Source organism: Aspergillus flavus, chromosome 6 (genome assembly GCF_009017415.1).
Source record: "Aspergillus flavus chromosome 6, complete sequence".
Classification (NCBI taxonomy): domain Eukaryota; kingdom Fungi; phylum Ascomycota; class Eurotiomycetes; order Eurotiales; family Aspergillaceae; genus Aspergillus; species Aspergillus flavus.
The window spans coordinates 2,779,536-2,799,865 of record NC_092410.1 but is presented as its reverse complement, the minus strand read 5'-3'; the positions used below and the strand labels follow the sequence as shown (position 1 = coordinate 2,799,865).

Sequence of the window (20,330 nt, the reverse complement as noted above, 5' to 3'; positions counted from 1 at the left end):
AGGCTTGGCAATAATTTCTGTTATGCACCAGGTATACGTCTAGAACTGCTACTGGTGTGCAAGCGGAAAATAGTCTTCGACCATGTGGTTAGTGACATATTGCTCCACGGACGAGGTCGTTAATATGCCCGTATAGGTGCGGGGTACGACTGCAGGGTCTTCGTAGTAAAAGTAGCGTGTCACTCATGAAGTAACCCTGTGAAATATATAATTGACACCCTTTTCCCAGGATTTAGAGAACGAGTTAATGATCAATTGCTTTCAGGCTTGACATTCTTCCTGCAAAATGCGGACTTCATCGCGAGACTACCTCATGCTGGCCATGCTGGCCATGCCCCAGGCTCACTTAGCATCTGCGGAGAGAGTTCTGGGTGCATACATATTTGCCCGTCACGGCGATCGTACCCCTAAGATACTGGGCAACACCCAGCTTACGGACTTGGGATATAGTGAGGTTTTCATGACCGGTAGCTACTACCACAACCGTTACATTGATTCAAACTCTTCCCTTCAAATTGAAGGCATCAGCACGGATGTTGTCAACCTAAAACAACTCAGTGCAGCTGCACCATCTGATGCCGTGCTGCAGAACTCAGCAACCGGCTTTCTGCAGGGTGTTTATCCCCCTGTCGGAGCAACTGCAAGCCAGAAATTGGCGAACGGGACAACAGTCGATGCACCATTGAATGGATACCAGCTGGTCCCACTGTCGCTCACCACCACCGGAACAAACAGTGAGGACAACACATGGCTTCAGGACACCACCAAATGCCAGAAGGCCAAGGTCAGCAGCAACAGCTATTACAGCTCATCACTGTACAAGGACCTTCTCGCATCTACTCAAGACTTCTACACATCACTCACGCCCGTTCTAAAGGGTGAATTCTCCGACTCCGACATAAGCTTCAAGAACGCCTATGCCATCTTCGACTACCTCAATGTCGCGAGAATCCACAACTCCAGCACCGAGAACATGCCGACAGACGCACAGTTCGAACAGCTGTTAGCCCTAGCCAACATCGAGCAGTACAACCTAGCCTACAACTCGACAGAGACAGTCCGCGCCATTGCTGGTGCCCAGCTGGCCGGCGAGATGCTCGATGCACTAAGCGAGACAATCAGCACCCAGGGAAAGACCAAGCTGAACATCCAATTTGGTTCCTACGGAACCTTCCTCTCCTACTTCGGCCTTGCGCAGCTTCCCAAGGCCAACTCTGACTTCACCGGTATCCCTGACTACGCCTCTTCAATGGCGTGGGAGTTGATCACCGACTCCCCAAGCGGATTCCCCGACCCAGCTGATATCTCCGTCCGATTTGTCTTCCACAACGGTACCATCACTGGCGCTGATGAACCAACTGAGTTTCCTCTCTACGGGCAATCGAGCACTACTATCTCCTGGACTGAATTCGAAAAGCAGACTAAGAACATTGCCGTCATGTCTACGGCGGAATGGTGCAGCGCATGCGGTAACACGGATGGGAAGTGTGCTAATCCCTCCTCGGACTCTGCCGGTGCTGAATCGACAGAAAAGAAGAGCAATGAGGTCTCTAGACCCGTTGCTGGTGTTATTGGTGCCATGGTTACCCTTGCGGTTATTCTGGGCTTGGAGGCGGCGTTCTTCTTGTTCGGTGGCTTTACCATTGCCAAGAGGAGAAAGGCTGCTGCGGGGAGTATCGCTTCTGATGCTACTGAGACTAAGTTTGTTGAGCATAGTTAATTAGGTTAGTCATGGCAGATTATGGGCTTTGTAGGGAGATAAGCTATCTTTTATGAATTTTGGGTGAGGGTATGCAGAAAATGGCACTGGATGTATTTATGAGAGATATGTTATGAAGTCGATGAAGTGATGTATCATCCGTTATTTATGTCATATTTATTAGCAGAAGTGGTGTCTTGACGTTGTGACTAGTGCCTAGTATTTTCTTCGAGTTTTGACCGGATAATCCTCATATTTGTCGGCTTAGGACATGCTGGCCAGATTATGCGGTTTGAGGCACGACCCAATGTTAATGGTAGTTTGGTCGAGCGGCAACATGCTTCAACAGATACATTGAGACCAGAAGTGGCAAAGAAATACCGCCTATGGTTTTGGTTTAGTCCGGAAATCTCTGTAATCGAGCGGTATCTTCTTGAGGCAGGTAAAATAATAATTTCATATTCATCAATTTAGCATATACTTGCTAACTATACCATAAAGCACTATTAACCATCCCCACAACGCATCGTAGTCAAAGTCATAAGCAGAAGTTGCCAAAACAGTTGCCAATTTTAGTCGTACCGCACTTAACAAACTGCTTCATTATCAGGATCTCTCGGGTACTTCTTGAAGAAGTCCTTATATTCATCCCAGGACTGAGTCTGAAGCTCTTCAGGCCAGGTGATAGGAGCAAGAGGCTGTCCATGAGCCTTGAGCATCTCCAAGCGCTCCGCAGTCAATGGCCGGCTCTTGTTGATACTGTAGACTGAGATTCGGTGCGCGGAGCTAGTGACATGCAGACCCCAGTTCCATGCGGCACGGACAGCCAAGGGCTGTGTGTTCAGAGAGTTATCCCAGCAACGGCAGACAATCTCGATCCAGCCCTCCACGTCGCAGGGCAGGTCGATCTCCCAGGTACGCCAGGTCCACTGGCCCTTTTCGGACATGTTCTCCAGAGGCACAGGGTACCAGCTGAACCCGCCGTCTGACGAGAGTTCCACACGCTCGGGCCATCTGCCACCACCGGAGTAGGCCCAGCCCTTACAGCGGATCTTGCCGTTGTGGATGACGACTTGGTTCTTCCAGGGAGACATGATTGCAGAGCTGACCGGCATCTCCTGGATCTGGATACCATCTGTCGGACGCTGGTTGTGCTTGCCAACCTGCTGGTTGAAGTACAGGTATTCCTTGCTCTGGACTGGTGCCAGACTGGGTGTCTCGATGGCCTTGATCCGATACAGCCACTTGACACTGCGAGCACCGATGTATCCCATAACCATCACTCTCAGGGGGTATCCGTGGATCTTGGGCAGGGGTTCCCCGTTCATCTCCCAGGCAAGCATCACTTCGTTGGCCTTGACCTTGGACCAGGGCACACTGACAACATAGTTCATCGCTTCGTTGTTCTTGAAGTAGGTTTCGGCACCGTAGAGTTCGAGGTGTTTGCCGCCCTCAAGAAGACCACCGCAGTCCTTGATGACCTTCTTCAAGCTGATACCGACGTATTCAGCTGTTCCGATCGCACCTTCAGCCCAAGGAGCCTGAGGAACCTCATCACCCTGACCAGCGTAGAGCGAGATCTGCTCGATACGACGGGTTCCAGAACACTGCATGGTAATCATTTTCTTCATGCGAGGGAACTTCGACTCGTCCATCAAATCATCCATAGTATATGTCTTGGGGTTCTTGACCAGACCGTCCAGCTTCAAGAAGAACTTGTCCTTGTCGATCAATGGGATACCGCCGTGATTCCGGACGAAGTGAAGAGAGTTGGGTGTGACCGGCTGGGCGGTAGTGAGTCGCTTGGGAGGCTCACCGTTGTAGGGGAATTGCAGAAGATGGAGCATTTCGGGGTGCTTCTCTTTCAGCACGGTGTTCCAGGAGTCTTCAGGCACGTCCGTAAGCTCACCACCCACGGCATGATGCCACTGCTTCCAGTGGGTTCCGGGCAGCACGGGGTTGGTGTCAGGGATAGGGCCCATCTGGTATTCAGGGTTGGGAGGGAAGGCCTGGGAGGTGAGGATCTTGTGGGCGGCCTTCTTTCTCTCAGGGTATTCCTCCCACTCGACATATCTGCGAACAATTAGTTACTGGGCTATTGAGATATAAAATTTGGGGAGTGGAAATTACCCCTTCCATCCCTCGATTTCACGAGGAAACAACTTCTTAGGGTCACCAACCGCCTTAATCGCCGCCTCGTCCTTGGTCATCTTACCATCCCAGACCTTGGGCTGGATGTAGACAGTCTCAGGGCCACTTTGGTCCAAGAACGGCAGCTTCGCGGCATTGATACCCTGCTCGATCTTCCACTCATCGGGACGGTTCTCAATCTGCTTCTTCACCTCATTCTTGATCTTGGGGCCGGGTGTGTCCTGCATCTTGCCGGTAGGTTTGCCCTTCTGCTGTTGTTGGTGTTGGTGAGCGTCGTGCGAAAGTCTGTGTTCAAGGTTCTCGACTTTGCGCTCAACCTTCCGTTCGAATTTCTTCAAGTGGGACATTACTTATAATTGATCATGCAGTAATTTGAAACGGGTCTGTCGGCGTAACGCAATCTATTCTTATATACTACGCAACGTCAGGACATGAGCTGGAGCGGGGCAGCTCGACCTTCCGCAAGTGGAAATAGTAATACACCAATCATATACTCTAATTGACAAGGTTCCGGAAACAGTCCAGAACGTCCCAGTCCAGGGCTTAACTCTACTGACACTAAGACTGGTATTACCAATGACTTCCATCGGTCTGGGTAAGAGAAATTTCCGATCCGGTGGGTATGGCGTGGCTACCAATAACGGAGATGGAGAGGATCATCATCACCTCATACTGCAGAGTGGTGGGGCACGCTATCTCTAGGAGATAATTCTAGGGATGACACTGGAATGTGAGGATATAGCCTCCCGGATGAATCTAGGGCGGGGTGGCTGGTCTTTGTATTTTCGATAGAAACCAATTTTTTCTGAATTCAGCCATGGGGGATACATTACTTGTCAAAACCAGAAGCTGTCAGTCGTCCAGGATGTAGTGATTCATCCAGAAGCTATACTTCCTCCATTCCGCGGTACTCATGCGGGATGCCCACCCCCAGGGCTTGGCCCTAGGATCCTCACCTTCATTGACCCTACATACCAAGCGGAATGCCCTGACGCCAAACGCAGCTATTTCAGGTTGGAGACACTTCCAATTGGAAACCTCGGCAAATGGTTCCGATAAGCTTGGCCTTCGTAATGAATTCAATTGGACGATACGAGCCCACCGCAGTGGAGGTGAAGCGAAACAGCTATGCCCTGATAAGCAGTTCACAAACAATTGTTCTGCGTGCACGGTCCTCGATTATGATGCAGCTCACCGCAGCCGGGAAATCGTCGGTCGTGTTCGAAGTTTGGGAATTGCGCCACTGAATTACGAGGTTTTAACTTGTTGGACGTACAAGTTACAACGGCCAAGATGATCTGTCAAGTGGTGGTTCTGCGCCGAGAATGAACCAAGCCTGCCGGATTGCAAAGGAAGGGGATTGATTGGTCGATCAGCTGATTACCTTTTAGTTTTACCTAGGATAAACAAATCCTGTTGTTGAGGGATGGTGCTTTAACAAAAACATCATAGTGTGCGACAAAGTGTAAATAGATCGATCGTTTGTGGAAATACTGTAAATCGGGTAGCCGGCTACAACATTTACGAGGGAGTAAATACCGAGACAGCCCTAATTTATTATGCAATTGTTGATAAATGATTAGCACATTAGCTGCATTATGCAGAGCCTGACGTGGCGACATATCCCTTCTGCAATTCCCCTCCTCAACCACCACCGGCACCACGTGCATGGATATTATTCGTGGTGAAACGTTCTAACGTCCAAGCAGGAGGGGCCATTGAATCGCCAACTCGCAGTGATCGGCTTCGTATCGCTCGTTAAGATGGTGACCTCATAGTGGGCCACCTTGGCCGTGATAAGGGTCTGGCCAGTCAATCTCGGCCGATGTAACCCTAATTCCCAATATTTATGAGGAGCCAAGCCGAGTGTGCAACTTACCTTCACATATTGTATATCAATGGGTCGATGGCTCGAAATTAACGTTTAGCACTATTGTGTACGTCTGCTAAATGCCATTATCAAGTCCACATGATGTGTGGGTCTTTTGTTCTGTTCCCTAAGTCTCATGCAATCGGGATCACGCGGTAGTTCCTAATGAACTTACCAAGAGTTTGTCTGCCCAAACTTCATCAGGTAAGAGTACTAATTTTTGTTGTGCCGTTTTGTGTCCCTTTTTTGGTCATGTCGCTTGTCCCAAGCCCCTAGTACAGGTCGATCTGCTCGGAATACAACAACCATCGTAGAAATTGTTGGCTTTCTCAGGAAGAATGGCTAGCCAATCATTGGGTTTTGTATGCAGTCATCACCTTAAGTATGGATACTAGATGAAATAATAGTACTATGAACTGGATCGCTTTTGGTACGACTTGTCTTGCTCAGTTGAATATAATAGATCCCAATACTATTGGAATTAAGCTCATACCTTGGACTATCCATCCAATAACATGCTTTCAAAAGACTAGAATGCGACATTAGCTTGAATTGGGTCTGATCAACCCACGCTTATAAAATTCAGCTATCTACACCATGATTCTGACATTAACTGCGCGGATAAGCATCAGTATATATATTTAAGCAGGAATCCAATATTAGCGGTTAATCCTTCCTCGTATCAGGATACCCGGAGCACCAACACATAGATATGTTGCACCTAATTTTATCTGGATTAAATTCAATCTCTGGAATGAAGTTTCGTACTCGTTCAGTGTTGTTTCATAGATCATTCTGTAGGATGTTGAGATAGTATCCCAACGGAGCTCGACCTTTGTCGTTTGACCACAGTCTCGTTGACAACAATGTAATAGGTTGGCGTCGATTTGTTCGTTTACCGTGTACAGATAACCCTTAACCGAGTATCACTGAGCCTTCATCTATAGATGACAGTTTGTCAACAAGACATAACTGGGTGTTCATTTGGTCAGACGTACAGAGTGCACATCACTACACATCACTAAAACAGTATGTCACACTAACCATACGCACATATCTCAGTAGTAAAAGTGACTATGCGGGTTACGATCTTGACTTGTTGGATATCCAATACATCTACAGAAAATGACTGCATATCATGATAACAAAAGTAGTCACTTTGACCAGCACAGTGCATCAACCCAACAGCACAGTAGTCCGTACCCCGTCAATGTAGCATGGAAAGGAAGGTATAGTTACAATCTCCATCAGATGACCTGCTGAATAGTATTGAATGCTTACAGGTAACCTTTCGGATGGAGAGTTTACGCTATGCTCGAAGATACCTCACTATATCGACATCAATCGGGTATAGTATGATCGTGATGAATATCATCTTTTTGCATATCATACATTATAGGGTTAGGCCAGAGAGGACGTAGTATTTTCGGTCGAGCGGAGTACCGATAGCAAGCACATGGGCGGTTGGAGTGAACAGCAACGTTAATATACTTCTATATGTGATAACCATCACAGGCCTATGACCATCAGGACCTCTTTGTTCGGACCAAAACGGTGTAACTCTGATAGTAACATTTATCAAATTAGTAGCTAGAAGCACTCGACATAAGTGCGAGTACGGATGGCTCTATGGCAAACTGATAGTTATCGACGTTCTATGGTGTTGGTGTACTGGGTCTCATGATGAGTTACGGAGCACAAAAGCCAACCATTAGCCCCGACGAAGCGACCTGTAATTTAGATAAGGTAGATATCGTCTCGAGGTTTACGTTCCTCGTGGCCAAGAAAAAAAAAAATAATAAGACCTTAAATTATAGGAAACAAAGAATGCAACCATGGTGCACCAGTCATAATATAGGGATGTCCGAAATATTCTGGGTGAAGTTCGGCGCCGACAACGATGTGTACAAATGCCTACCGAATACTTAAGGTTATTTAAATGATGTGCGAATCAGAGTGAAGGGATCGCTATATATTGACGAAGGGGCTGTCGTGTCTTAGATCCTTCGCATTCCATGGCGTCAAGGGAAAATGAGATCGAGGCCATGGGTGCCACGCAACGTTTCGAACATGCAGCAAGTGGCTGAGGGGCGGGAATTCTCATTGATTGTGCCTGGTACAAGATTGCAAGGCTGACAAATGAAGTTGTTAAGGCCTGGAAGAGGTAATATCGCACGTGGAAGGTGCATAAGACAGAACCCGCAGAGTGACGGCTACAAGGGATGATACAGTTTCATGGTAACTTAACTCACAGGTAGCAGATGTTCCTGACACGTTTCCGGAAATTTAGGACATCCCTTGTCAAGTCGCGGGGTAGCGGGGGCGCCAAAGAATGTGACATGAGAGTCTAGACGGGCCGTCATGAGGCCTTTTGAGCGAGTCAGCGAGTTTGCTTCGTTTCCCATGCCGGCATGTGGTTACCCGGTAGTGTTGCATTGATTTAACCATTATCGAATAGCCGTTGTTCTATGTAGCCCTCTTGTGAAACCCTCCTTATCCAACATGGACTATCATGCAGGGGCAGCGGTTAATATATCGGGACCTTTAGACAAGGTTGTCAAGATCATACTGCCAAAAGAGGTGATCAGATCACCTGCATGGCGATCTCTTAGGGCTACTCACCTGACGGATAAGAATGCTTAGCCGCGACAACATGGCAACCATCTAGGTTTTCAATCCCGATCATTATCGGATCTCCATGACGCCCTGCCGTTTGTCATGCCTTCCAGATACACTAGCCAAGCATCTTTGTACTCCTTCGCTAGCATCTCGTAGTGCACACCATAGCGGCGTCGCCCTGTAATTCCGTTTGAAACGAATCGCGTGCAAACGACCATCGTCTTCCCTTCGACCCTTTTAGCGTTCTTATCCTAGTAAGTTGTGAAGGTTACATTCCGCCGAAATCCATTATCGTCTCAGCGATGCCTCGGACTATTGAGATCAAAGAATGAAGCCAAGGAATGTTTGTGTAAAACTCACAAAGGCCGGTCTCAAACACCCATGACAAACGCAGATGACTCGGAATGAGCACAGATGATATAATTCAACAATCTGTTTGCTGATCAAGAGCCTTGTCGAAAGATGTATAATAAGGCTCAACATTCCTGCATGTTGAGCGATACTCAACAGATGCCTAAGTCTTTCAAGCCGGTTCGCCATTGTGTTCCATGATACCCCATCATGTCTTCTTCAAAGACTGTTGCACTTTTCACACTTGCTCTGGCTTCTTTCAAAGGCGCGCTGGCCGCGTTGAGATTGAACAGTCCAAACAATATCGCCGTTTATTGGGGTAAATATCACGCCAAGCGCATAATCTGTGCCATAACTGACATGACCTCTCAGGTCAGAACTCCTTTGGGCAATCTACCGGTCCATATGTTCAACAACGTCTGTCACATTACTGCAGGAGTAAGCCTGACTATACACTGAGTAAGGAAGCAGCAGCTGACGATACCACACATGTCGTGTGCAGCGACGGACATAGATGTATTACCTCAACAGGCGCTAACGTCCTTAAGAGTTTCACTAACAGCACAACTAGGTATACCAAATCTCCTTCCTCACCAGAATTAACGGAGCCGGTGGTGTCCCTGAAGTCAATTTCGCAAATGCCGGCGACAACTGCACCGCATTTCCAGGGACCCAGCTTCTGGACTGTCCTCAAATAGCGTGGGTATACTCTAACCCGTACACAATAAATTTGCTGACTCCACTGTGTTACTAGTGAGGATATAAAAGAATGCCAATCACTCGGGCGAACAATTCTCCTTTCGATCGGAGGAGCCACTTACAATGAAGGCGGTTTTACCAACGAAGCAGCCGCAACTGCCGGTGCCAAGATGATCTGGGAGACATTCGGACCAGTTTCCAATCCCTCTGTGAAACGACCATTCGGAGACGCAGTAGTTGACGGTTTCGATTTTGACTTCGAGGCAACTGTCAACAACATGCCCGCCTTTGCAAACCAATTGCGGTCCTATTACGCCAGCGATACCTCGAAGAAATACTATACCACAGCTGCACCGCAGTGTCCTTACCCGGACGCGGCGGACGGCCCTATGCTCGATGGCGCTGTGTACTTCGATGCGATATGGATCCAGTTCTACAACAACTATTGCGGACTTCAAGCATTCGTCCCCGGTAGCGCAGCACAGAATAACTTCAATTTCGATGTCTGGGACAAGTGGGCTCGGGAGACCTCTCTGAACAAAAACGCGAAAGTCTTTCTCGGTGTCCCAGGCAACCAGGGCGCTGCCGGCACTGGGTACCAGCCTATATCGACTGTTAGCGAGATTATCAAGTACGTGAAACAGTTCAGTAGTTTCGGAGGGGTCATGGTCTGGGATGCAAGTCAGGTATACGCCAACACCGGCTTTCTTTCAGGACTCAGGTCAGCTTTGGGTGGAGGGGGGACTACTCCAGCTCCGACGACGAGCCCGACTACAACTCCGACGACGAGCCTGACTACAACATCGAAGACGACCTCACCTACACCGACGACAAAGTCTACATCTACAAGCACCACCTTGACTACCACTACGAAGTCCTCCACCGCTAGTCCAACGTCGAGTAAGCCAACAGCCTCACCAACCTCAACTGTGTGTCCGATCGCTGGACAAACATGCCCCACTAGTGGAGCCTTTTCTTGCAATGGCAGTCAGTTTGGTATTTGTGACAATGGTAGGTGGGTGATGCAACAATGTCCCGCGGGGTTGGTTTGTGCCCAGAGTGGCTCGGGCGTATATTGTGACTACCCTGGATCTACTGGTGTCGCACCTTGTTCTTGAGGTGCTATATTGTGTGTACATCTTTTCCTCTGGAGCCCTCAGTACATTTTCGTAGGAAGTTATGGAGATATAGAATGTTCTACATGATAGAGCTATATTAACAAAGGCTTGTAAATTCATCCAGTAGTATCCCTTGCAGGAACACATGAGAGCAGGGCTTCTTCTACTCAATAAAAAATGGCGCAGTTGCTGTTGTCCTGTAGTTATTTCCATTTCCATTATCATTGGACTTGTCTCTGGCAGCTGAGGCGAAGTCCGTTCCTTGATCCTTCCTATATTCTTTCTGTATCCCTTCTTTTCTGTCAACAACCCTGTGGTCCGGACCGCGAGACGCCCACGCTAGCCAATGTAGACTTTGTGGAAATCGGTTGCATTCGTTGTGGAAACATTGATTAGGTCGATCAACTTCGTGATAGTGTTCTCTGCCATTACATATACTCATTCCCCTCCCCGTCCACATTCCCCATGTTGATGTCTGTACCCATAATGCCATCCGCAATTCGCCCGTGACATGACTTTATATTATCAAGATGGTGGTTCATGAGAAATGACTTAAGAAAAGTCACCCATGATGGGTTCCTCTTTTTTGTCAATCTCGTCCCGCGCAAAATCGATCTCGTGCTACAAACTGCGCAGGTCCTTTCCCTAGGTCCGAAATGTCCTAGTAGCCTTTTCTATAGAGATAACTGCCGGGGAGGTTAATTACAATCTCTTCACTAGTGAGGAAGAAGCGACAATAGGGGTCCCGGGAGGGTTGTAGCTGAATACGCAAATCAGGAGCTGGTGGAGGTGGCGATGTTGATGGATCTTAGGTAGTACCAGCACCAACTATGGAGAGCATCGAAGATTATGACTGATTTCCAGACACACGCGCATTGGGGTGGCATTATTATTGACTCCATTTTCACCAGAGCTGCGGGACTGACAGGATTGAAGGACAGGAGAAGCAAAAGATTCTCTTTTTATGAGTATTAGTCGAAGCATAAACGCTTCACGGCGCCGAAATTCTCCAGAAATTGATGGTATTAATGGCACAACAGGTGTTTTAGCGGGATGTGTACATGAATGATTAGATGTTTCGGTAGAGAGGACACTTCCAGTTGGAGTTCTTTAACGAATATGTTGGCCGTAAGTGACGACTGCTGGTGTTTTCCCTTCTATAAAGGCGTACTAGCCTTTATAGGCTATATTCCAGCGTTTTCCCTGTTATGAAGCTAGTACGGAGGCTCCTCTTGGTAGACGTGTAATACATAAGTTCCCATAAATTACCGTCCAAATCATAAGTCTATGGACTTACGAAGCACTTCATCCAGTATGCGCTTCGGCACTGCGAAGATGAATGCATGCCCTTGGTTGTTGGATTAAACATAGCAGTTCCAACAAGCCGTAATCATTATCAACATAATCCTGTTAAACAGCTTCCTGCCCGGAGGGCATGTGGTAAACGAACTTCACCATCTCTGGGCCCCAGCCTTGGTGGACAATAAGACCAGACCTCTCCATAATGTGCGTGACAAGGGTGCCAACCCGCAGATGTAGGAAGCGAGTTGGCCACCGCGCTCAGTGTGCCCCAGCAACCTGTTCAAAAGCCATCATGTCAGATATATTCACACCCCTCCCTCCTCGTCATCGTTCAAGAAATGCCCGTTGGCCCATCTGAGAATGAGAGACAAGTCATATGCATTCCCTAGCATTCCCTGGGGGGTCTTGGCCAACCAGTACGGAATAGTGCGGCGAGGAAAAGCTCATAGAGATCACAGTTGGCATTGCGTTTGCAAAGCGCACTTCTACCTACAAATATACACCAAGAAGATCCCAGTCACCATATCATAAAAGGCCTAGCTTTCCGCCAAGTCATATGTCCATTAGGTCCGACCTCCTGGCAGCTCTTGAATTGTAATCGTTTGGGTCATTAGCAATATCGAGATTGCGTCGCGGTTCAAGTTGAGTAAGAGTCTTCCGATCGAGCTAGCAGATTCTAGCACTGCCCAGGGGTATCATGGCTCTTCCTAGAATTATCAAAAGAGCCTCGTTCGATCTACAAAGTTGTGTCAAGCCAAACAGCTCTGAAGACTCGTCCGCCAACTGGCTATTGTGTCGAGCTTATTTGCGGAAGGTCGGATACCGGTTCTGGTACATTGATGGCCTAGAATATCAATCTGATCGCAGAAGAACTTGGACTTCGGAGGGCTTAAGGTCAAGCCTGCCGAGTAAGCAACCTTCCAGAAAGTTTTTATGAAATGGACAGTGTTATGGTTTCCATGGCGCCTTGATGAGCTGTAAATTTCCTTGACATAGTGTGACTCAGGCTGCTGTCTCACGGGATGGTACCTTGAACCTCATAGCAAGCTAAGACTTGTGCACAAAAAAGGGTCCAACACCGAATAGCTGAGTACCAACTAAGGTGATGGTGGAAGACATACCATCGTCCTAGATGGGATGCAGTGAGAGCAATATCCTGTTCTATTAGGCCAGAATGTAAAGCGGTCGTAGGTCGTCACACCACTACTACGTCGAATCCCGCAAGGCAAATCCCGATAATCGCTGGTCACGCCGTTTTGCCATACATTCCTACACCACCGGTTGGTACGGGCCATGGGAGAATGTCTGCCGAAAATCTCCTGCTCCTACTTAAGAACCTAATCTAGACACCGACGAGCGAGCTCGTGTCCTCGCTTTCTCCTTCGTATAATGTATTCCCGGCCAATTGATAGATTCACACTGAATAGTTAGTTGATCCAGCTCCGGGCATATATCATATACGTCCCAACATTTTCACCCTACGAGTGCATCTGAGATTACTCCGAGACCTGTTAGTTGCACGGCTGCAGGAAAGGTATAGAGTATAGTATTATATCTATTAGAAAGGCCGCTAGGGGACGACGGGCCTGGTGTTAACGCGTGATGTGCAGCGGCCGGTTCTTTTATGTGCCTCCCTCTGGCACTGAAAGAGTTGAGTGGTCTTCTTGGATTCCAACAAACTATGGTAGGATAGTCTATCGGTTTGACTTGCATGGCCCGGTTGAGTCTTACCGCACGACTTATCTTCTTGATCAGAAGCAACGGGTACGAGGAACTCCTCGGTGAGATAGTCAACATCAATGCGAGCGACCGGCACCTCCGGCTGTTTACCGCGCGATACAGCAGACATAGTGCTAAGGTCAAAGATGTCAGCAAGATAGTCGCCGAGATTCCACTCAGGGTGTCCGCGAAGAGGAGGAGAATCAATTCGCAGCGACATCCCCCTTGTCCATGACTTGCTCAATCGGCTTATTACGGTCAGGTTGATAGTGTGCTAGTAGTTTCCCGTCCAAAATTATTCTGAACTGGTGATTTCCCTCATTCTCCTCCAAAAGTGTGTAAATCCTCAATGTGTCGATTGCCTGAACAATATTTTATTATCGTAATGCTGCAGGGTCCTTTACTAAGGTCTGGTAGGGGCTGTTGGATGAGCCTCTGCCTTCGATCTAAGCTTCGTGGTGACTTAGTATCCCTCCCATATTGGGGAAAGAAGTCAATCGGTAGCATAGTTGCTCGAGCCGGCTATTTGGATAAGATATTATAAGACCTTACTAGGCCAATAAACTCGTAAAATGGGCCATTCTGCTTCCAAATGGCACTCGTCCGGCCAGTGGAGCTTTTGTTCTTTAGGTATATGACGAAGGAGCATGGCCTCGGTTATAGCATAGTGACGAAGAGCCGGTATGTGTGGCAAATGGTGGTTTAATGGTCATTATCGGGTACAGCTGCCCAGCCTTCAAGATTTGAACCGTCGTATCTGCCAAAGCCCATGAGAAGTGTAAGGTTGCGTGTGCAGCTACATTCTGCGAGTCGTAATCCTTTCCATCTCCACCACGTACCGTCCCATCCTCAGTCCTGAAATTCCACAACAGGCGAACACTTTCCTTCCAGCAAAGCCCTATGAGGATGCCATAGGTGGTCACTAGGATGACGTAACATTTCACCTCAGCCAGCACACCAAAATCATTGACTATGACGATTGGATCCTCTGAAAGTCAGATTCTTGCGTTCTGGTCATGGCTGCATCCCGTAGCTTTACCCAGTAGGTTGCGTCCTTAGCGTGTAGCCCTTGCTGAGGCTACTAAAATAGACAGTTTGACACTATAGCCAACTCATGGAGGTTTGCCTGATTTAAAGCAGGTTTTCCCTTAAGGTAATCAAGGATGGGCTCTTTTGTACATTGCAAGATGACTATACATCCCAGATTAGATAGGGAGAAGTGGAGACGAAAAGACGAGAGTGTTGGTTACAAGTGATAATTGTAAAATGCCTTGTCTTGTATATTGTCCAGGATAGATCCTACACCCGACTTAATGCTGGCCATAAGGCGATGCAAGATTCACACAAAAGCCCTTCAGTTAACATTAACTAGCCTAGTTGGCTAATTCTGTGAAATTGGGTCGAAATTTCTCTCGGACATTCAATTGGCAGCTGTTCCGTGGCAGGAGGTATCAATAAGCTGTTATGGCTTAGATATATTCTGTATTGGATGGCAGTGTGTCTTTTGTCTTTATTCATGTCTGCCTTGCTATAGCTTGGGCAGCTCCCTGCTTGGGACGCATTTGGTCTGGATGACGTTGGCATCGTGGGAGGTGGAGTTCCTCTTTTGCAAACTCTGAAGATCATACGAACAAAAATGCGAAAGGCACTGCTATGAGCCATGCGAGTAATGCACTCATTGAAGTCCATTTGCAATATCATATAAATATCTCGTCAAATGCTTTGATTCGTCCGCAGCTCGTAACCGTCGCTGATGTTCGCTTCTAATTAAAAACGCCGCTCAGACTGACTACTTATCTTCATCTTACATGACACCACGCTCTGCAACGGTGCCTCGCCGAGCAAAGTATATAGTTACAAAGTTGCTATTGATTGATTGAGGTTATGCACCATTGCACACTAGCTCGGGTGACAGTAAACTTATAAGCAAGGGAGAGTATATACCATTAATATAGTCTCCAGTTGAGGCTGGCCCAGTGACATAGTTGCTTAGGGCTTAAATCAGTCACCTGCATTCCATGTCACCATGTATCCCGCCTAGGCAGAAGCCCTCCTGGCTTCATGCGATTCGGATGGTGTAAGTGTATGGCTCGAAAATATCCCTTCGCCGTCGTAAATCATCTCTATTCGTCTTCTTTATTGGCCCAACATCATCAACGCAGCTCGGTTTACCTCTCACCTGCATGTTATCATGTTAAACTCTATATGAATCCTCACTTCTGGTTTGTCTTGTCTGACATGGCAACTAATAACCCACAGAAATCCCACTATCGCTCTGAATTTCTTGAGTTAAGGTAGAACAGTGGTACGGATACAACTGATATCCTACTCCATATAACAATCAAATCTCATCATGATACCTCCCAGCATACGCACCCATCCAAACCACACCCAAAACAACCACCACCCCAAATCCAACCCAGAACAGAATCGTCCGAACAGCCCCCCAAAAAGCCATATCTATATTCTCATTCAGAGCCCTAGCAGGATACTCCCTCGGCCACTCTTCCGCAGGAACCTCGACCCCCAGAAACGGACACAGCACATCCCACCCATCCCTACCCACCTTCAACTCCAACCTCCTCTCCTCCGGAACAGCCTCCCTCACTTTCCGATAATGCTCCTGAAACGCCTTTTCGCAAACCTCTTTCTCGTAGCAGTTCCCACAAAAAACCCTCCAGACCAGCTCAGACATTCTATACAGCGGCCCAACCTCCTTCTGATCGAAATACTGCCAGTACCGAAAGAACGGCATCCGGATGAACCGAAATAGAGTCTTGTCCATGGACACCCACCAGGAATCGAAGTCCCGGGTTGTGAGGATTATCTTTGCGTCTGGGTATGCGTGGATGAGATCTTCCCAGAACATTGAGGCCGGGATGTCCAGGACGGCGTCGTAGGAACCGATGAGACGATCGAATTCTTCGCGGCCGTAGCGGGGAATTTTCTTGGGGTCCGGGTTGAAGAAGTTACATTTCAATGCTTCGATCCAGAGGTTGAAGTCCCGTGGTGGGGACTTGAAACATTCGGAGCCATGGTAAGGTGTGTAGCCTAGTTTCCGGAGGGCCACGACTAGGGCTGTGGCTTTTTGTTAGTGGTATGTTTTGGATGGTCGTGGGTAGTTGTTACAGTTTGTCCCGGTTCGGGTTAGACCCAGGCAGAGGATGCGCATGGGTTTTATACGCGTATTGGGTTCGCGGTCGATCAGTCGGGGCATTTTGTGGTTTTTTAGTAGAGTTGGGCTGGGCGGGGTGGGTTATTTGAATCTTATCGGGGGGTATTTATTCCAGGGTCTATCCCGGGAGGTTGGCTGGGTTGTTGCCGGGAAGAAGGAGATATCCGAGAGCAGTAACGTATATGTTGAATATGTGGGTGGACTTTGGAGGGAATATATGTTCGTCGATCACATCAATAAGGTTTGATTTCGTCATCATTTACCGGATGGAAAATGATCTTCAAATAATAGCCAGTTTTACATGCATATCACTCAACTAGTCCTTGTTATGCTACTTTCAAATTAAGCATACAGTAAATGGCTAGCTTAAAGAGTCTAATTGTGAAGGAAAAGTCAACAATTCCGAAGCCTAATGTGAATAAATTTGGTTTATTGGCGGCTTTTCATAGTTTTGATACTCCTACCTTTAAATCTGAACTCAAAATTCCTCAAAGATTGGTCGAGCTATAAGGGTTCAAAACTGGCCCATTTTTGAGTTTTGGTTCGTCCTCGCATGAGTCCGCTAGTATATCATACAGTAGAGTAACCAAGCCTACGCCATCACTTCGTTAGTTAGAATGCTATGACAATTGCGTGAATATTCTCGATGGAAGAACGTGAAAGATCCAGTGTAGTTACCACGTCAACCAACTCCTATCCCGCAGTGGAACCACTCTTGACTCCCTTGAGTAGATTGATTGTCCCTAGATAGAATACTGATTGAATAGTAGGTGTGCCAAAATTCGGGATTTATTTGATATGATTGCATTCATTAGCCACAGGCCTAGATTATGCCTACAAAGGTACCCATTCACGGACCTCGATTCGTTGCGACAGCTGGCAAAAACGATACTATTACTGCCATACTATCTATCTAAAATCTGGAAAGGCGGTGTGAGACGCATTAGGGAAGGAGGGAAGCAATGTCGTCCGAATCGTCATCTCTATGAGTACAGTAAGCTGCTTTGTCTCAGACGATCGTCAACAGCTTATACAGACCTTGTGGAGTTGCTGTTAGGTACCTTTCACGCATACAATCGTGACTTTGAGGGATGACGATGCTGAACGTAGTATGGTATTGTGGCTGACAATCGCTAGAGCAGTCTTTGAGATATTCCATAGTAGTGTCATTCACGGTACGATGTAGTGAATGCAACCAGGGAGAAAATTTAATCCTCATCCCTCTTTCCTGGAAAGTATATGTCAATTATACCACGTTGTTTGACTATTCACTTTATCATTGACACTTTTTATTACATTGCTGATTGCCTGAAGCCCGTCAGAATTTCCTTTCTACACCTCGTTGGCATGAGACCAAGCTCAAAATGTCATACCCGTCAGAGAGTTGCGAAGTTCCACAATCTCCACGAAGTTTACACCTCATCAAGAAGCAAGAGCCGCAGCTTTGTATGAGGCCGGATAAACATGTGCGGCGCTATATAGCTGGTAGCGCTGTCCACTTTCTACGTGCAAGAGAGGCGTTTGCCCTCGCCTCGTGTCCAGTTATAGCTATAAATGAAACAACACGACGAAGAAGCGGAATACGTATTGGTGTTACATGCATGGAAACGCGCAGATACTTTCAATGTAGGTGGATGCGCCTCTTCAATCCCTAGATGTCATCGAGGCCCACAAGGTGGCATTAGCAAGAGCACTCCGAAATCCAAGTCGACGACACCCTTACTGTGGGTAAACCCAGCAAGGGTATGACAATCATCACCGGCCGAGAGTTGGTCATTATCCCCTGCCGCGCAGAGCATATAGGGACTGGGATAGGCGCCGACCGCGCTCGAAGGGAGCCAAGGGCTCCACAGCGGAGCTATATACGGAATCCATCCGATGTTACCGATTCATCTTCCCTCAGCTCACAAGTCGATCAACTGTCCCTTTCTGGTACTAGCTATAGAGACGACAGTACCGATGTTGACTTTGCACCCCTGCAACGGGTGCATGTCCCGTATTCAGCACAGGGATCCGGTAAACTGACGGTCAGGTTGGCACTCTGGGGTATATGTATGCTTGCTGCTACACCGAGGAATTCAACCCATTTACAAACCGAGTATAGTTATCCCCTGTATAGCTGTATACAAATCCAGCGTGGTTTCCTCCACTTGTCAAATGGAGCCGTAACACAGCAAGTGCCTGGAGGCGCCCAGTTAGTCGAGGTGCCCCAAAACCCAGCCATCGCCAACAATCACTCCCTCTTGGTAGAACACGTCTGCACGGCCAAACGGCATCCATCTGGAACCGGATTGGTAGTAACGCTCAAAGACGCCACCCTTCCTAGATACCTCGTCAGTGATGAAAATCGATTCTGGAGCCGTGTGAAACAACGGTGGTTTCGTCTGGTGCTGGGAACAAATGGAGATGTCATCTGGGAAGAGCTGTAGATAGGAATTTAGATGAAGTCAAGGCTTACATGACCTAATTGCAAGGACGGAATCATAGTTTGGATCTCGGAAGCCACAAAAAGAGGGCCACGATATCACTCATTAGAATTGTCCCATTCAGGTAATTCATATTGGTCCAACTCCTTGAAGAACCTATCCAAGTCCTCTGCCTGGGCATAACGACGATAGAAAGGGAACGTAATAGTAGATCCCAGATCCACAATCCGGTCCCCTCTATAATTTTCCTTCTTGACATCGTCAGGCAGGATACCGCCACGCTTTGGAATGCAAAAATTCGAAAGGATATTTTGGAATTGTTCATCTTGGCGGCTCGGTGGCTTATCAGCGATAAAGTCCTTCACGATAGCCCACCGGGCATTACCCCAATATGGGTCATTCCCCACCCGTCGTCCACATACTCTCCGAAGCTGCTGAAGCTGGGAGTCCGTTAGGTACATCCATCCATGACACCGCACCGCCCAGTGGCCATTTTCGCGCAGGTCGCATAGACGAGCAAATGCACGCGATTCACATCCAAACGGGCTGATGAAAGCTTCTACTTCCTTGTGAACATTGTATGGTGCTTTATATGGATAGAACTGCACGCCCAATCATTAGAGATTTCTAGGCCTTGGTGTGGACATAGACATACCACCTTCAGGCAGAGGTCTTGTTCCCTGTACTTGAACCGGAAGACAAAGCCCTGTCGGCCCATGTCGATAAATCTGGGTTTGGTAATATCATCTTTGTAACCGACGAATCGCTTTAACATGGGGTCTTGCCTCACTACTTCATCAACATTGGTAATAGAGGAGTCGTTGGTGACTTGGACCTCTAAAGCTTCTTCCGACAAGAAAAGATAGAGGAAAAATTGGTACTGTGGGTCCTGTTCGTCCTGTTGGACTTCTGCCATAATCAACAAAAGTTGAACTGTAGTATTGTAAAACGCGGTGCTGGTGAAGAACCAATAATGTTAGCCAGTGAGCTACGGAAGGGATAAGAGTTGTTGTCAACGCGATAGATATACAGAACCCGCCCTAAACAAGTTAAAGAGTAACAACGTTCTTCCATGTCACGTGGCCCATCGGCCAAGACAAAAAGAATCATCTTCTGGAGCAAAAGGCAAAAGGCAAAACAGGGACAAGAGCATTGATGGCCATTGGATTACTCTTCGGTGGGAAACATTGATTCTCGCATG

General features: G+C 47.6%; 8 protein-coding genes across 8 annotated transcripts; 4 read left to right on the top strand and 4 right to left on the bottom strand.

The window, feature by feature from the left end:
* The first annotated feature begins 176 nt into the window (after positions 1-176).
* On the top strand, positions 177-2,126 carry F9C07_2286481 (histidine phosphatase superfamily). The gene has a single exon (XM_041286775.2). It carries the CDS (start codon positions 287-289, stop codon positions 1,718-1,720), a length of 1,434 nt encoding a protein of 477 aa, XP_041148910.1. The 5' UTR covers positions 177-286; the 3' UTR covers positions 1,721-2,126.
* F9C07_2286480 (putative NADH-cytochrome B5 reductase) lies at positions 2,127-4,336 on the bottom strand. The gene is made up of 2 exons (XM_041293723.2): positions 3,830-4,336; positions 2,127-3,772 (listed from the first exon to the last, which is right to left on the bottom strand). Exons 1-2 carry the CDS (start codon positions 4,195-4,197, stop codon positions 2,287-2,289), a joined length of 1,854 nt encoding a protein of 617 aa, XP_041148911.1. The 5' UTR covers positions 4,198-4,336; the 3' UTR covers positions 2,127-2,286.
* A 4,056-nt stretch (positions 4,337-8,392) lies between these two features.
* On the bottom strand, positions 8,393-8,879 carry F9C07_11916 (uncharacterized protein; the record flags this gene model as incomplete). The annotated part of the gene is made up of 2 exons (XM_071507726.1): positions 8,393-8,590; positions 8,700-8,879. 2 exons carry the CDS (start codon positions 8,877-8,879, stop codon positions 8,393-8,395), a joined length of 378 nt encoding a protein of 125 aa, XP_071367916.1.
* A 21-nt stretch (positions 8,880-8,900) lies between these two features.
* F9C07_11917 (glycoside hydrolase superfamily) lies at positions 8,901-10,507 on the top strand (the record flags this gene model as incomplete). Its single annotated transcript, XM_071507727.1, has 3 exons — positions 8,901-9,062; positions 9,262-9,389; positions 9,445-10,507. The coding sequence occupies 3 exons, from the start codon at positions 8,901-8,903 to the stop codon at positions 10,505-10,507; spliced, it is 1,353 nt and encodes a 450-aa protein (XP_071367915.1).
* A 3,007-nt stretch (positions 10,508-13,514) lies between these two features.
* Positions 13,515-13,846, top strand: F9C07_2170631 (uncharacterized protein). The gene has a single exon (XM_071509353.1). It carries the CDS (start codon positions 13,521-13,523, stop codon positions 13,761-13,763), a length of 243 nt encoding a protein of 80 aa, XP_071367914.1. The 5' UTR covers positions 13,515-13,520; the 3' UTR covers positions 13,764-13,846.
* A 1,784-nt stretch (positions 13,847-15,630) lies between these two features.
* F9C07_2286478 (P-loop containing nucleoside triphosphate hydrolase protein) lies at positions 15,631-16,919 on the bottom strand. The gene is made up of 2 exons (XM_041286782.2): positions 16,658-16,919; positions 15,631-16,606 (listed from the first exon to the last, which is right to left on the bottom strand). The coding sequence occupies exons 1-2, from the start codon at positions 16,743-16,745 to the stop codon at positions 15,870-15,872; spliced, it is 825 nt and encodes a 274-aa protein (XP_041148913.1). The 5' UTR covers positions 16,746-16,919; the 3' UTR covers positions 15,631-15,869.
* Positions 16,920-18,257: 1,338 nt separating this feature from the next.
* F9C07_11919 (uncharacterized protein) lies at positions 18,258-19,132 on the top strand (the record flags this gene model as incomplete). The annotated part of the gene is made up of 2 exons (XM_071507728.1): positions 18,258-18,329; positions 18,839-19,132. The coding sequence occupies 2 exons, from the start codon at positions 18,258-18,260 to the stop codon at positions 19,130-19,132; spliced, it is 366 nt and encodes a 121-aa protein (XP_071367913.1).
* A 95-nt stretch (positions 19,133-19,227) lies between these two features.
* F9C07_11920 (kinetochore Sim4 complex subunit Fta2) lies at positions 19,228-20,045 on the bottom strand (the record flags this gene model as incomplete). Its single annotated transcript, XM_041293724.1, has 2 exons — positions 19,228-19,731; positions 19,785-20,045. The coding sequence occupies 2 exons, from the start codon at positions 20,043-20,045 to the stop codon at positions 19,228-19,230; spliced, it is 765 nt and encodes a 254-aa protein (XP_041148915.1).
* Positions 20,046-20,330: the final 285 nt, after the last annotated feature.

What these genes read in the sequence shown, in the direction of transcription:
- F9C07_2286481 (XM_041286775.2), top strand. Translation starts at nt 287, where the DNA reads ATGCGGACTTCATCGCGAGACTACCTCATGCTGGCCATGCTGGCCATG.
- F9C07_2286478 (XM_041286782.2), bottom strand. Translation starts at nt 16,745, where the DNA reads ATGCCCCGACTGATCGACCGCGAACCCAATACGCGTATAAAACCCATG. An exon ending in AACCCGAACCGGGACAAACT is followed by an intron (nt 16,607 to 16,657) that starts GTAACAACTACC and finishes AAAAAGCCACAG; the next exon opens with CCCTAGTCGTGGCCCTCCGG.
- F9C07_2170631 (XM_071509353.1), top strand. Translation starts at nt 13,521, where the DNA reads ATGGCCCGGTTGAGTCTTACCGCACGACTTATCTTCTTGATCAGAAGC.
- F9C07_2286480 (XM_041293723.2), bottom strand. Translation starts at nt 4,197, where the DNA reads ATGTCCCACTTGAAGAAATTCGAACGGAAGGTTGAGCGCAAAGTCGAG. An exon ending in GAAATCGAGGGATGGAAGGG is followed by an intron (nt 3,773 to 3,829) that starts GTAATTTCCACT and finishes AATTGTTCGCAG; the next exon opens with ATATGTCGAGTGGGAGGAAT.